The sequence below is a fragment of the Chironomus tepperi genome, unplaced genomic scaffold (genome assembly GCF_022539635.2).
Source record: "Chironomus tepperi strain 1889 unplaced genomic scaffold, CSIRO-AGI_Ctep_v1 contig_445, whole genome shotgun sequence".
Taxonomy (NCBI): Eukaryota; Metazoa; Arthropoda; class Insecta; order Diptera; family Chironomidae; genus Chironomus; species Chironomus tepperi.
In genome coordinates, this window is record NW_027226567.1 from 3,428,457 (window position 1) to 3,442,416 (window position 13,960).

At 31.6% G+C, this 13,960-nt stretch overlaps 2 protein-coding genes across 10 annotated transcripts; both read right to left on the minus strand.

Annotated features, from left to right (window-relative positions):
- Window positions 1–107: 107 nt before the first annotated feature.
- LOC139098269 (alanine--glyoxylate aminotransferase 2-like) lies at window positions 108–5,845 on the minus strand. Its single transcript, XM_070650405.1, has 7 exons — window positions 5,642–5,845; window positions 5,459–5,577; window positions 2,910–3,147; window positions 1,447–1,546; window positions 1,122–1,376; window positions 490–1,059; window positions 108–425 (listed from the first exon to the last, which is right to left on the minus strand). Exons 1-7 carry the CDS (start codon window positions 5,707–5,709, stop codon window positions 330–332), a joined length of 1,446 nt encoding a protein of 481 aa, XP_070506506.1. The 5' UTR covers window positions 5,710–5,845; the 3' UTR covers window positions 108–329.
- Window positions 5,846–7,216: 1,371 nt separating this feature from the next.
- sw (short wing) lies at window positions 7,217–13,915 on the minus strand. Of its 9 annotated transcripts, none has more exons than XM_070650090.1 (10): window positions 13,833–13,915; window positions 13,303–13,491; window positions 13,098–13,241; window positions 12,903–13,036; window positions 12,425–12,457; window positions 12,046–12,066; window positions 10,795–10,845; window positions 8,872–9,024; window positions 8,656–8,812; window positions 7,217–8,598 (listed from the first exon to the last, which is right to left on the minus strand). In XM_070650090.1, the coding sequence occupies exons 2-10, from the start codon at window positions 13,443–13,445 to the stop codon at window positions 7,413–7,415; spliced, it is 2,022 nt and encodes a 673-aa protein (XP_070506191.1). In that variant the 5' UTR covers window positions 13,446–13,491; window positions 13,833–13,915; the 3' UTR covers window positions 7,217–7,412. The 9 variants fall into 9 exon arrangements, with proteins under 9 accessions (XP_070506191.1, XP_070506188.1, XP_070506189.1 ...); XM_070650087.1 differs by having other exon boundaries at window positions 12,425–12,487; XM_070650088.1 differs by having other exon boundaries at window positions 12,425–12,487; window positions 13,782–13,915.
- Window positions 13,916–13,960: the final 45 nt, after the last annotated feature.

Genomic DNA, 13,960 nt, shown 5'->3' on the forward strand with positions numbered 1-13,960 from the left:
TCATAAAATTAAAAATATTCTCAAAAGATGGAGTTACTGGTCAGTTTGTATGAGCGATATCCATCGTTCGTTACTTAATATATTGTCAAATGAAAAGAGAATCCAAAAAAATTTTAATAATTATTTTTTATTTGCAATAATTATGCATGAATTAAGGTAGGTACTTTAAATATTTTAATAGCAAAATTTTGGAATGACTTATAGAACTAAAGAATCAGCAATGAGATTAAGTTCGTAATTATTAATTTTATGTCTTTAAATATACATTAGTCAATTAATTCTAGAAACTTTACACATTAATATTAAAAGCTTAAAATCTAAAGTTAATCTCAAATAGATTTGACAGTAAGCTCCCGATTCTCAATGATCTTGGATGCAGATATAGTCAAATTGCATGGAATTTGTGTTGTGATTGACTTTACACTCTGGAAAAATACGAAAATTCAATTTTAGCATCAAGTTACAAGATTGCCAATTTAATAAATTTACCTCCATCTCCTTAAGCTTCGTAAGACACTCTCTGAAGCCTTCCAAGAATTGGTCAGCATTGTCTTTGTTGAAGACCATTGGTGGCTTGAGCTTAATAACATTCTCATCAGGTCCATCAGAGCTGACTAAGATTTTATGCACATTCTTCATTCTGTCAACAACAAATGTAGCTTCTTCCGTTGCAGGAGTTCTTAACTTTCTATCCTTAACAAGTTCAATGCCAACAAACAATCCCAATCCTCTCACATCTCCAATTAAATCAAAATCAACCATAAGTTCTCCTGTTTTAAGTTTCAAATAATCTCCAACAAGCAAGCAATTTTCTTGCAGCTTCTCGTCCTCAATAACATTCATGACAGCATTGGCAATAGCGCATGAGACTGGATTGCCGCCATACGTATTGAAGTACATCACACCAGTTTGTGCAAAGCTTTCAGCAATCTCTCTTGTAACAATAACAGCACCAACTGGATGTCCATTTCCCATTGGTTTAGCGACTGTCAAAATATCAGGTACAACGTCTTGTGTTTCAAATGACCAGTAATGCGTTCCGGCACGTCCGAATCCAACCTGAAGAAATAAAATAAGTTAATTTTGAAGTTTAAAGCTTAATGTCGGGTTTGAGGACTTACTTGAACTTCATCAGAAATGCAAACACCACCAGCCTTACGAACAATATCGTAAACTTTCTGTAAATATCCTTTTGGATAGATGATTTGACCTCCACAACTTTGTAATGATTCAGCAATATATCCAGCAATTCCACGACCTTCTTTCTTAACTTTCTCAACGATATCTTTGACATCGTTTGCATAAACTTCAGCCATATCACATCCTCGATAGTCGACATCACGATATTTACCACGATATACATCTGGGCAGGAAGCCTAAAAACAACAAAGGTGAGTTTTATCACTAAAACATGACAAGTAACAATTAATTGCTGATGTAACTTACAACGTGTATATAATCTGGCTTTTTCACGTCAATATTCGATGACTGATTGAACTTGTATGGCGATATTTCCATTGTTGATAACAGATGTCCATGATAAGCGCTGTAGGGGAGCAAAAAAATATGTTTTTATTAATTTCTCAAGAATTTATTGCAGATAGTTAGAAAAGTGATAAGAAAGTACTTAAAGACATTATGAAGGTTAATACAATCAATGCTTATCAGGCACAGATTAAGCATTATTTTTAGAAATCTTACTGGTTTTCGCGAGAATAACCTCAGGAATTCACTATGTACGAATGTCAAGCATCATATCCCCAATAAAACGATTAGAAATCGATTAATCATGTCATTAATTACATATAAACAGCCTCAATTGATAAAAAAAGCCTTAAGGCTTAAGTTTACATTCTCTAATTCCAACACGATATCAGATTGCAAATAAAGATTCTTATCAATGTCATAGAAAGTTCAAACAAAAGAGTCCAAAGCTTAAATCATTTCTGTATATCATTTCGTCCTCACATGACAGCGCTCATCATGATAAAGTATAAATAACGTGAGTTTGTATTTTTAGCTCTTTCGCGTATACAGAATTGTCATCATGCTCGGCAACTAGAGAATTTATTATTTTGTTTTGTTAAAATAGAGAAAACAACAAAGGAAAAGGCACGAGACAAAAATCGGAGGTGTGTATGAATTTTTGGCAAGCTTTATATTTTCGATTTTTTAGAGGATAGGAAGAAGCAGATTAAATTGCTTGTAGAAATTAGAGATTTTAAATGAATTTGTGATTTAACAGCTATGATTTGATTTAAAGACTTGATCGATATGCAGTATGAAAATTAAGGTTTAGGAAATCACGCTTAGGATTGAACAAGACTCTATTTATTGGCTGATTTATTTGTAGGAATGTTAAAATTAACCGTTATTAAAATAATTTGAATTCGGTAAGTCTCCAAAAACCGTTAAATTTTTGAACTCTACAAAATTTTCAGGATCAAATTTTGAACTTTGAAGCAAATTGTAAACAAAAATTTATTAAATAACTTCACAGATGTAGCCTTGAGCAGGCACACTAATAGAGACTTCAGGATATTTCCTTTAAGGTTACTTTTTAGAGACCAAGAGCTCGATACCAACTTATTACCCTAGTCGACTACCAGCTCTCCGTCTTGACCTTACAAAATACACTTAAATCATAGCCCAAACCCTGAGATAGAGTTTTAAAGATAAGCTTGATAAGTCATACACTTGATCTGATTCCTTCTATCAACTTGAAGGTAAGTAAAGTAAATGAAATTACTCTAAAATAATGATAATCATGTTCAATCTTGAATTTTCATTTTTCCAGCAATGAGCTATGATAAATCCACTAAGTTAATACACTGGGTTATTCCTTAAAAGCCTGATTCCAACATGATGTCTTTTAGTCTTTATTCCTGATCTCATCCTCAAATACTTACTGGTCCAAAGTGATAATATCCCTTTGCTTAGTATGAGCTCTCGCCAATCTCAATGCCAAGTCATTAGCCTCCGATCCACTATTGACAAAATAGCACACCGACAGTGAATCACCCGGTAAATGTTTGAGTAAATTTTGTGCACAAACAAGCATCTCATCATGAAGGAATCGAGAGTTTGTTGATATAATTCCCATTTGCTTTGATCCAGCTTGAACTACTTTTGGATGACAATGTCCAACTGTAAAAAAGAGACGATAAAGAGAGCGATTAGTAAGCTATTTGTAAACGCATTTTGTATCACGAGTCTCATGATGTGCACGTGAACTGTACATTAAGGCATTATCACTTCCACTTTTTTTATTTTATTTCATGATTCAATTGTACTAAATGTCTTATCAGTAACATGAATGTACAGTACGATTGGAAATAAGAGGCATACACTGACTAACAAGCCTTCCCTATAGCTTGCATTACAAATTCCAATGACTTTTCAGAATAAGCTGATAATAAAATAACAAAAAAAAATTGGATGTATAAGTACACATGCTTCAGCACATTTATGTCACATGCTACAATCACGTGTAGAACATTTTTTTGGAAGAGCTCAGTTTCGATAGTAAATAGAAAAACACAGCAAGCATTGACTTTGAGTCACTAATAGATGTTAAAAATGGAACAGATGCTAATTGATAAGTAACAGAATCGCACAAGCTTAATGAAAATTTTTCCATAATTTCTGCATCTTCCATACTTGATATGAGACATATAATCCACTGATTACAATGGCGCGCAATATAAGCTTGAAGATTTGAATATGATTGATGCTTTATTTATAATCATCGCGAACTACGGAGTGTGTGTCCATAAAGATTATATTTTACTTGACTTGGATGGCACGAATTTTGTAGGTCAGTACTTGATAATTGGGTCGTTATCTGTCAGTTTGATTAATTAATTTTTTGGTCGTGTGCTTGTCAATGACTTAAGAAGATTTTAAGACTGCCTTTATATTTATTTATTGCGAGTTATTAAGTTTTGATTCTGATTGGGCCATAAATTGTGTCTAGATTATAACAGGTTTAATCAACGTCTGAGTTGCAACAATGATATAAAGGAATGGATTGACATTTCGTTTGATGGTACGAATGACTTACTTGAAATTGCCGATATCTCATACAACTTAATAGCAAGGTTGATTTAAGGTTTAATGAGGAATTTTTTGATATATAAAATATAGCACAAAATTGCGTATATTAAGGCCACAAGAATAATGAGCTCTAAATTAGTTACTATGACGTCTGTACTCCAGAAAAGCATACGAGATAGAAATAGCCAACAACCCAGTCTATTCCCCAACCTCAGAACGACATGACTCTAGTTTGAGGCTAAAGTTTGGACTTCACTCACAAGTGTCTTATAGAATGTCATTAACAGAATTATCGGCCTTGACAGATTGTGGAGATTGAAACCGAGAATTCAATCCCTTGTGGGTTTGCCGAAGACTCGACAAATCTTGAAACTAATACTGAGAAGTCATGATCTTTGTTCGCAAGAAATCTTAAGTAATACTTCTTCCAAAAGGCAAATATGTGTCGTAGAGACAGTGTTGCACTACCATGTGACAGTTACACACAAAATTCGAATCAAAAGTAATCTAACGTCTGCCTGGTGCTGGATTTTTCACCAGCTGTAATCTTTTAAACCCTAAGAGATTGAGTTCGTGCTAACTTAACCATCAGAACTCGTAGTCGACTTGAATTTTGTATGAAAAAGTCTACTCAAGTCGACTCATATTCATTCAAGATTCGGGTCGATTTCGAGCTCTGTTAACCAAACTCAATATGTTATGAAATTTACCACGAACAATTCATTCATATTTCCATTTTTAATGCCAAAGGAATGCACATGCTTGACACACACCTCAAAATATTTTTTAACACAATTATCATCAACTTTGTATGCCAAAAATCTCCCAAAAATTCAGAACAACACAAAAATAATTCAACCATTTTGGAAAGTATTGAAAGTAGTTTTGCAACTGTCACTTGATTAAAATCATGTCAAGTAAACTTTTTATGGAAAGGAAAGTTTCCAAGATCAGTAGAGATTATTCAATATTTAATAAACACAATGATTGTTCGCATTTTAAGTGATAATAAACAAAGAATCATCAACAGCTGATTAATATTTTTATTAGCATGTCGTTCTGAGAGCGAGCAAAAAAAGCCTGTTTTCGCACGTGCGCACTATACAGCTTCTAAATATATTCTCAAAACACAACTCCTTATCATGACATTGAAAAAAAATTATCGCCAATTTTTGCAGCAAATTTTTGTTATTTTTATCCGTAAAGGACGTCAGCTGATAATCATGTACTATTTATGCCCTAAATTCTCTTTTATCATGCATCAAAAGTTCAATGCCGTTTAATTTTTCGTACTTTAAACTTTTCGGTACGGTCAGTTTCTATTTTTTCACACAACATTTTAAGGCACACGCGAAGAAATTAAGCTACGAGATAACGAAAATTAAGGTTTAATTGGACTCACCCGTTGCAACATTATTTATACAGTCCAAATATTTGGTTCCTTTCTCATCAAACATGTATTGTCCTTCACCGCGGACAATTTTTAATGGTTCCGATTTGTAGAACAGAGAACAAGACTTTCTGTAAAGGCATCAGCATTGGAATTAGAAATTCGATTTTAGGAATCCCTAAAAAACTTTCATACCCGATGATTTTATTGCGTAGCTCAATCGTTTGATCCTTTGGATAAATTTCAGCACCAGATTCACACATTTTTTTACGGTCAGCAAGTTACACAACAAGTGCAAAAAAAATCTACAACTTGATACACAATCACTCTGTAAAGCACAGGAATAATAAATATATATCGTGTAACTTTGTCGACACTCAAGAGAGAAGTGAATGAATTTGTTCCTCAAAAGCCGACTTAAATAATTCTCTTTTTCGTATGCGATCGACTCTATGGACGTGCTCGGCGAAAAAAAAGAAGATGATATGAATAAAAAAAATACGAATGAATTTTTTTTACGAACTTTTTTTTTGTTTCTTTATCTTTTAATGCTTCCTCGTAGTATACACAAACACGTGCTTCTCACGGATGGGACTAATGAGTTGTAGGAAAATTGGGATTGTTGTTTTTTTGCAGTACTATAGTTTAATATGGAGACTAAGTGGTGCCATCAGAGCAATTTCGCGTCTTCCCGTCAATACAGTGTCCTAGCGAACACGTTGTGCTGTTCGGGACTACTTATGGAATTTAGTTAATCAATTAAAAACTGAATTTGAGACCTGTTGAGACTTATATCAGCATGTATTCAATGTTAATTGCGAAATTTCGCAAAATCAACGCTTTTGGAAATTTTAACTCAATATTATGATCTATAAAGTCCAGGTAAGCAGACCACAACCGTCTACACTAATTTTGGGTCTTCAGCGGATAATTAAAAACTCTTGATATATTTAAAATACCGCGCGTCAATATGCTTACTTGCGCCCCATCCAAGGAAGTAAGTAAATAAAATATTTGAACTTGTGCTCATGTCAGGTCACGTTCCAATTATTCAATCAGTCACAACGTATCCAGGTCCTTTTCAATAAAAGTCCTTTCATGTCGACTCTCATATCTCTCTCGCCTATTAACTACATCATTCATGATCCGTTCCAACATCTCTCGATGCCCAAATTCTTAGTATTTTCATCTTAAACTCCTTTACCTGGAAGAAGCTGATGTATCTAAACTTCTGAAAAATCATTAGATTGATTGTGGGCTTCGAACCTGGGAGTCCAACTTCACACCAGCTTTCGTGACCTACATCGTGTACACTGAGCTATCAAGGCATCTTAGTTTCTGCCCATTTCGTTTATGAAACACTAACGGCAAATTAAGTATTGTTCGAAGACCCTTAGTTTGAGAACCACTGCACAAAGGCATTAATTTTGTACATTGAACTGCTCACATTTAATGAAACTGTTTGTTCCTATAAAGCACCTCACAATTATCTTCTAGGAATTACCCATCACTATCAATTGACTAATGCATAAATTGAACAATATACTGATTAGAAAGCAAGTAGTTGATACATAGGTCATTGAAGGAATTTATATTTAGAGCGCAGTTCTATTTTTAAAAATATTTGTCTAGCAATTAAGTTCTCATTGTTTGTTTATTTTGGGGACTACGTGTGATAATAAGATTCCCGCGCAAATATTTATTTGTTGATAATTTAACGCAAAAATCCTGTAATTTATGAAGTTAAATTATTAACAAAATACAGTTGAATATGTTACCAGATTAAGGATTATGATTTTCATTTATTAGACTGTTCAGCATTACTATCCATAGAGAATAAATTATGATTTTTTTAATTAAAAGAACAATAGCTGAATATGACATTGTAAATCTTGTTAAGATATTTTAGGTAAGTATAATAAAAAATATCAAGCACTTTATCTTAACTTTATCACGTATTCTTTATTTAAACCACTGATGTTCCTGTCAGTGATGATGGTTGCTGTGGAATGGAAGCTGATTTATCAATATCTTCAAAATCTTCGTTCGTATTCATCTTTATGTCATGTAAAGTTGCTCCAAATCTCTGCCATTCATCAATTTTAGGAACGCCAATACTGTCAGCAACATCATAGACATAAATTTTACCAGACTCATCACCGATTGTAACGTGTAGACCTGAAGGTGTCCATGAAACGCGATTTAATGCTGGTGCACCTTCAACTACGACTGAGCATGTTGGAACTTCTGTATCTTGATTTAAATTCCACAAATCCAATCGACCACTTCCATCAACTGCAGCAAATAATGACGGATGTGTTGGTGACCATGCAACATCCATAACGTAATCAGAATTGTCTTCAAATGAATATAATGGCTTTGTGTCTTTTAAACTCCATAATTTAATCGTCCAATCAATAGACGATGTAAGGAACAAATGTGAATAATCTGATGACACTTGATTTTGATGTGTTGATATTCCAGTAACTGGACCTAAATGTTTCTCATATGTCTCAATTATTCCCGATCGATTGCCATGACGTGATGCAGAATGAACATATCCATCTTCACTGCCTAGTACGAAATTATTAATTTCATCTTGAAGAAATGACATGCATGTGACAGCAATTGGTTTTGGCTGTTTCTGTTGTAATTCGAGTACGTCTTGTGGTTGTGACAACATATCCAAACTCCATGAGCATAAACGTCCATCAGATGAAACTGAGATTAAATTATGAGTATTTTGTGTGCCAACCATAGCTAGACAATAAACTGGATGAGTATGTGCAGTTGAGCTAAGCGGAGTTCTTTGAATTGGAGTACGTTTTTGCACACGATTATCCCATAATACAATTTGTCCCGAATAAGTACCACCAAGAATTAAATTTGGATGAAATTTAGCAAAGCATGTCGACATTACAGCACTCTGACAATGAAAGACATCTTCTGGTGTGTGCTTCTTATATTTTGTATTCCAAACGACTACAACACCGTCCGGTTCATTTGGCATTTCATCATTATTGTGATATGATGCGACCATTAATTCTGGAAAATGTGTTGACCAGTCGAATGATGTTACACATCGATTTTTCGACCATCGATCATCGTAAAAGACTCGATTAAGTGATAATCGTGCTGATGACTTTTCATCCCTAAATTTGATGATTTTTAAGTTATAAATTTGATATTAATAGGGACATAATACTCACAATCCCTCGTCAGATTCACTTCCACCGATATAATCTGTATATATGTCAACAACTTCTGATAATGCCCTCTCCATAACTTTTCCAGACTTTAAAACAAAACGTTGAAAATCCTCTGATAAGATTATCATTTGCTTTTGTTCCTCAGACAATTCCTTAGCTGCAAATAATGAATGAATTATTATTATTGCACTTTTTATCATTTTTAATAATATTTACCTATTTTCATATCATCTTTCTTTTGTTCCTGTGGCGTAATAGCTGGTGCGACTTCTTTAACAGTCGGCAATCCATGCGGTAATATTCCAGGTGGTAGCTTCGAATGAAATCCTCCATGATCCAAATGTGATAATGAATGTTCCTCATCATCGCCTTGAGCGTCCCCAAAAGTAAGCACTGTATAAGTAAAACTCAACATTGCTAAGAACCGAACTTTTTTATGGTTTTCATTTCTTTCGACATAATAAATTGCAATAATAAAATTTAATAAAAAAAAAATGTACAAAACTCTTTATCTATCATACATAAAAATGCAGCTAAGTAAGAACAATTGTGCAATAAAAAAAATAATAAAAGTGAATTGGAAGCTATGAATCGTACAAATATCATAAATAAGTTTCTATGTACAATGTGCATAAATTTTTTAGTTTTTTAAAAAGGAAAATAAGAAGGCATAGAGTAAAATTTTGATACAGACTTGAATATCAAATAAAATCAAATGTGGTTCCAAAAAACTAATAAGACAACAAATCAAAAAAACTAGGAAATCTGTTTGTTGGTCAATCATGCAGTTTGAAACTAAACGAAAACATCTAATCAATCCGTTTCTATTCTTGGTTGGTTCTGTCTGAGTTGCTTTAGTTACCTATGACTGTTTGGAAGTGGGGATTTTTTGTTATTTATTGGAGGATGTTTGTTTATTGTGATTAAGAAGATAGAACTGAGATTTATTAGAAATACGTACGAATGACTACTATTTACGTAAAATAATTACGTAAGTTTATTTACGTAAGTCTTTTTACGTACGTAAAGTAGTTACGTAAATCAAACTACGTATGCAAAATAAATATACGTAAGTATAAATACGTACGTAATTTCATTACGTTAGTAAAAAAACGTACGTATTTCCATTACGTAAGATTCTTTCAAATATTAATTTACGGACACTATTACTAATTATTTCAAGTTACCCGATGGCTTATGTCGTTAACGATGATTTGTTCATTAGTTTAGATGATTCTCAACCACATTTTAGTTTATTTGACGTTAATGTTGTGTGTATTTTTTTTGAGTTTCGAAGTGCAATGTTGCGATTTTATGTACAATTTTTTTTTTCTTAGCATTGTCACGCAACTATTGTTTTTTAGACATATTGCTTATGTTTCATAATTATAGAATTCTTATTAATATATAAATTTTGATTTTACATTTCTCCACCCAATTTTGTTTTTAATTTCTTTAAATTATTTAATCTCGATTTATTCGAAATTTTTCTCTTTCATGAAATCGATTATTTGACATTTATTTTTGTGATTAGAATATTGGTCAGTTGAGGGAATAATGAATGGTTATTTACAATAGCATATAGGTTAGTCATGATGCTAAATTCAAGCAAAAGATTCAGACACTTCCAAGAGAGAAAATTTTGTCATTCCACATTTATTCCAAAAAAGTAAATTCCACTTCAAAGTGTCCGTATCCTCTATAAAAAATAGTTAACGATGAGTGATTGATTAGTATCTAAATATACATTAGGATATAGGTGAAAGCCATTTTAAAGGATGTCAACAAGATAGGCAGGCAATAGCAAGCACAAAAAATTCCAGCATTCTCAACATTCACACAGAAACCAGAATAAAAAAAAATTATAAACAATGAAAAAAAAATTAACATAAATTATATATTTCGGCTCAGCGTTGCAATAGTTTAGTTTTACTTATAGGTTCATAATTATTATGAATGATTTTTTTCACGATATTTATGATCGTGCGACGAGAATATATATTTTTGATTTAATGGCAAAACAAATATTTAATAAAGGCATTTATGCATTATTTATATAAAAAAAAAAAAGTTATTTAGTCACAGTACGAAAGATATACAAGAAAGAATACCGTATTCTTTTCTTTTATCATCTCTTACCTGTGAACTCATCTTCCCATTCTAAGATCCCTGGATTAAGATTATATTCATCTTAAAAAATAGAGAGAGAATAACTCAATTTAACTAAATTTGTTCTGTTCATTTTTCATTAATTAAAAAGATTTTTTTTGGGTTTTAAAATATTTCAAAACAATCAAGAAATTGGCAAATTTTTTTGGATGCATTTTTCTTGGCATATAGACTATCGAAAACATGAAACACACTCATACGAAAAAAAGAGAATGAAAATAATTAAATTTAATAAAAGATATAAAAAAAATAATCTAAAAGTGATCATTGGGAGTAAATAAAATAAATTAATTAAGAATGAAACAAAAACAATGTGCTTAATATTGATGAGATTATTCTGTAGGGCGTCTAATTTTGAAATTAATTTAAATTTAAATGATCAGTCATTATACGTACGTTAAATTTATTACATAAGTAAAATACGTACGTAAAATAACGAGAAACGTACGTATAATAAGTTACATATTTTAAATACGTACGTAAAATGTATAAGTAAACAAAAACATACGTAAAATTGATCACTTAAGCAAGAAACGTACGTAAAAGTGTTTACGTAACTAATTTACGTACGTAAAAGTGTTTTCGTAACTAATTTACGTACGTAAAACAACATACGTTTTTCAAATCAACGTTAGCAAATCTAATATCACAAAATATTGATAGACGCCCTACGAAATGAAATGAATTTTCTTACACAAAATATATAAAAAAATAAATAATTCAGTTATATTAGTTTGATAGCGATACAGTTCTTAAATCTTAAAATAAATCAACAAATGTTGTAGGTATTAGTCTACTAAGTAATAATTTTTATGTTTTATGCACCACCTTTAGCAAATATCCAATCCATTCATAAATATTCGCAAATCGCATCATAAAAAATATCACTTTAACTTCATGATTTATTTGAAAAAATTACATCGTTTTTATAGCACATTGATGATGTCGCTTATCATGCTTAATATTACTTAATTTAAATAAATTATAAACTAATGGTAAAAAAATGGGTGGAGAAATTAAAAATAAAATAAATTTGATTGAATATAAAAAAGAGATAATAGAAAAGCATTTTCTCGATAGATTTTTCTTATAATTTCGCATATAGAATCATAGTCAGAATGTCTATGAAGCATTCTTTGCTACATTTAATGTTGTTTAATGTGTTGAATTTGACTTGATTATTTCTAAAAACAAATGGAACAAAATTAACAAATCACTTACCATAGTAATCGGTTGCGTGAGCTGTAAGTACAAAAAAGTCACGAAAAAAAAGAGAAATAAGAGAAAATTTAAATTAGATTCTTGAATTAAAAGATATCCATTAAGCGATTTAAGCTGTTTATCGAGAAATAAATGTGTTAGAAAGTTAGTTGTAAATTAAGACTTTGATGAACGACAATTGTCTGCATCATGAACATAAATAAAGCCAACATAAAAACATTATTTTCCAATCTTTATAATCGCGAAAAAAATTAAAATAATTTAAACAAATTTTGTGTGTGGTCCGGAAAAATTTTGATAGTGTTTTTGATAATGGCAATAAAGCTGCACATTCTTTAACATCACATTCATTTTTGTTTTTTTTTTTGTTAATTTTTACCTTTTCTTGGTCGCCACCAATCTTCAATTAATCCTGACATAGGCGAAGAATGACAAGAAAGAACTATTTTTGTTATTTTATTTCAATATTAGTGAATTTTTTAAAGAATAATATTAGAATATATTCTTCGTCTGTATAGGTAACTTTAAGCTAGTTTTTTTTTGTCACGATTGGATATTTTTTTAAGATAGAATCACGATATAGTTTCTAATTACATGATTGTTTCTCAAAGAATGCAGGACTAAAGTTATGGATTATGATCAAATGAGATGCACAAAAATCAAAATATACAAAAAAATAAGGCAAAAAAGTTCCAAAAATAACATCAAAAAAGTCCAAACTACGAATTTTCTTACTGAGGTGATTAGTAATAATGAATTAATGAGGTTGTCTGCTTACTACTAGTTGAAAATTGTGTGTCAAAGCTAAAGAAATGTTTGAAAATCACACAAAAAATCATTAATTCTTTAGTACTTACCATCTCGTAATTCATGATGAGTTCCAGAACTAGTCGTTTGTGTCTGTTTCGTGTACACAACATTTTCCTTTGGTTGAATATTCGTTACTTGCACTTGAACTATCGATAAAGCTTGAGCTTTCTTGACTTTTGTGCTGCAATATGGGACATCCCGTTAGAATTAAAATTTTTTCTTTGTGATAATCTCGAATTTACCTTTGGCCATTTAAGGTTGGCTGTAAGCTTGCATCCGGAGTTTGCATTGAATGATCTGATGTGACGGAAGTCACGGAAGATAAGGAGGACAATACTTCAGAAACAGGAGCCACACCTAGCGATGAAAGCATCTCGTCTAGGTCTCTAAACAAATGAAAATTTTCATTAATGTCAGAATTGATTATTAATACCAACTCCGACTAACTTCCTTGTATCTTTTTCGATAGCCACTCCAGTTTTAGCATCCTCCAAGTCTTTTTGTTCCTTCTCCTTTCGTCTCCTCTCTTTTTCTTCGCGTAAGGCTTGCAATTTAGCCTTTTTACGCTCTAACTCTACCTTTCTTTCCATTTTAGAAAATTGTTTTAAACGATCTAAACTCTCCAGTTTTGCTGATCTAAAGGTAGATGAGGTAGGCAAACAAATGAATATTAAAAAGAAGAAAAAGTATGCGTCATCACACAAATATTCAGCAACAGATTTTTAACATTTAATGCATATATAGCGAATTAGATAGCCAATTAATGTTTTAGTTAAGCAATTTATAGCAGTAATAGCCAAAAGTTAGTGTCCAAATAAGCTTTTTTAAGCAATTTTCTAAAAGTGAAAATATTGATTTTTTGCAAATTTTTTGTGAGTTAAATAAAAGCTTGAAATTCACATTTAGGACGTTAGATTGTCAATTACTTTGTTAGTCACACACTTCAGAGACAAAAACTATTATAATTAAGCTTATACCAATGAGATCAGCAGTCTTTTTTCTAAATTAACAAATTTCTCTTGAATTTTTCACACAACTTTTTTCTAATAAGAAATTTTTTTCCTGCGAATCGCAATTTTTGAATGTATTTTGACCGTTGATTGGG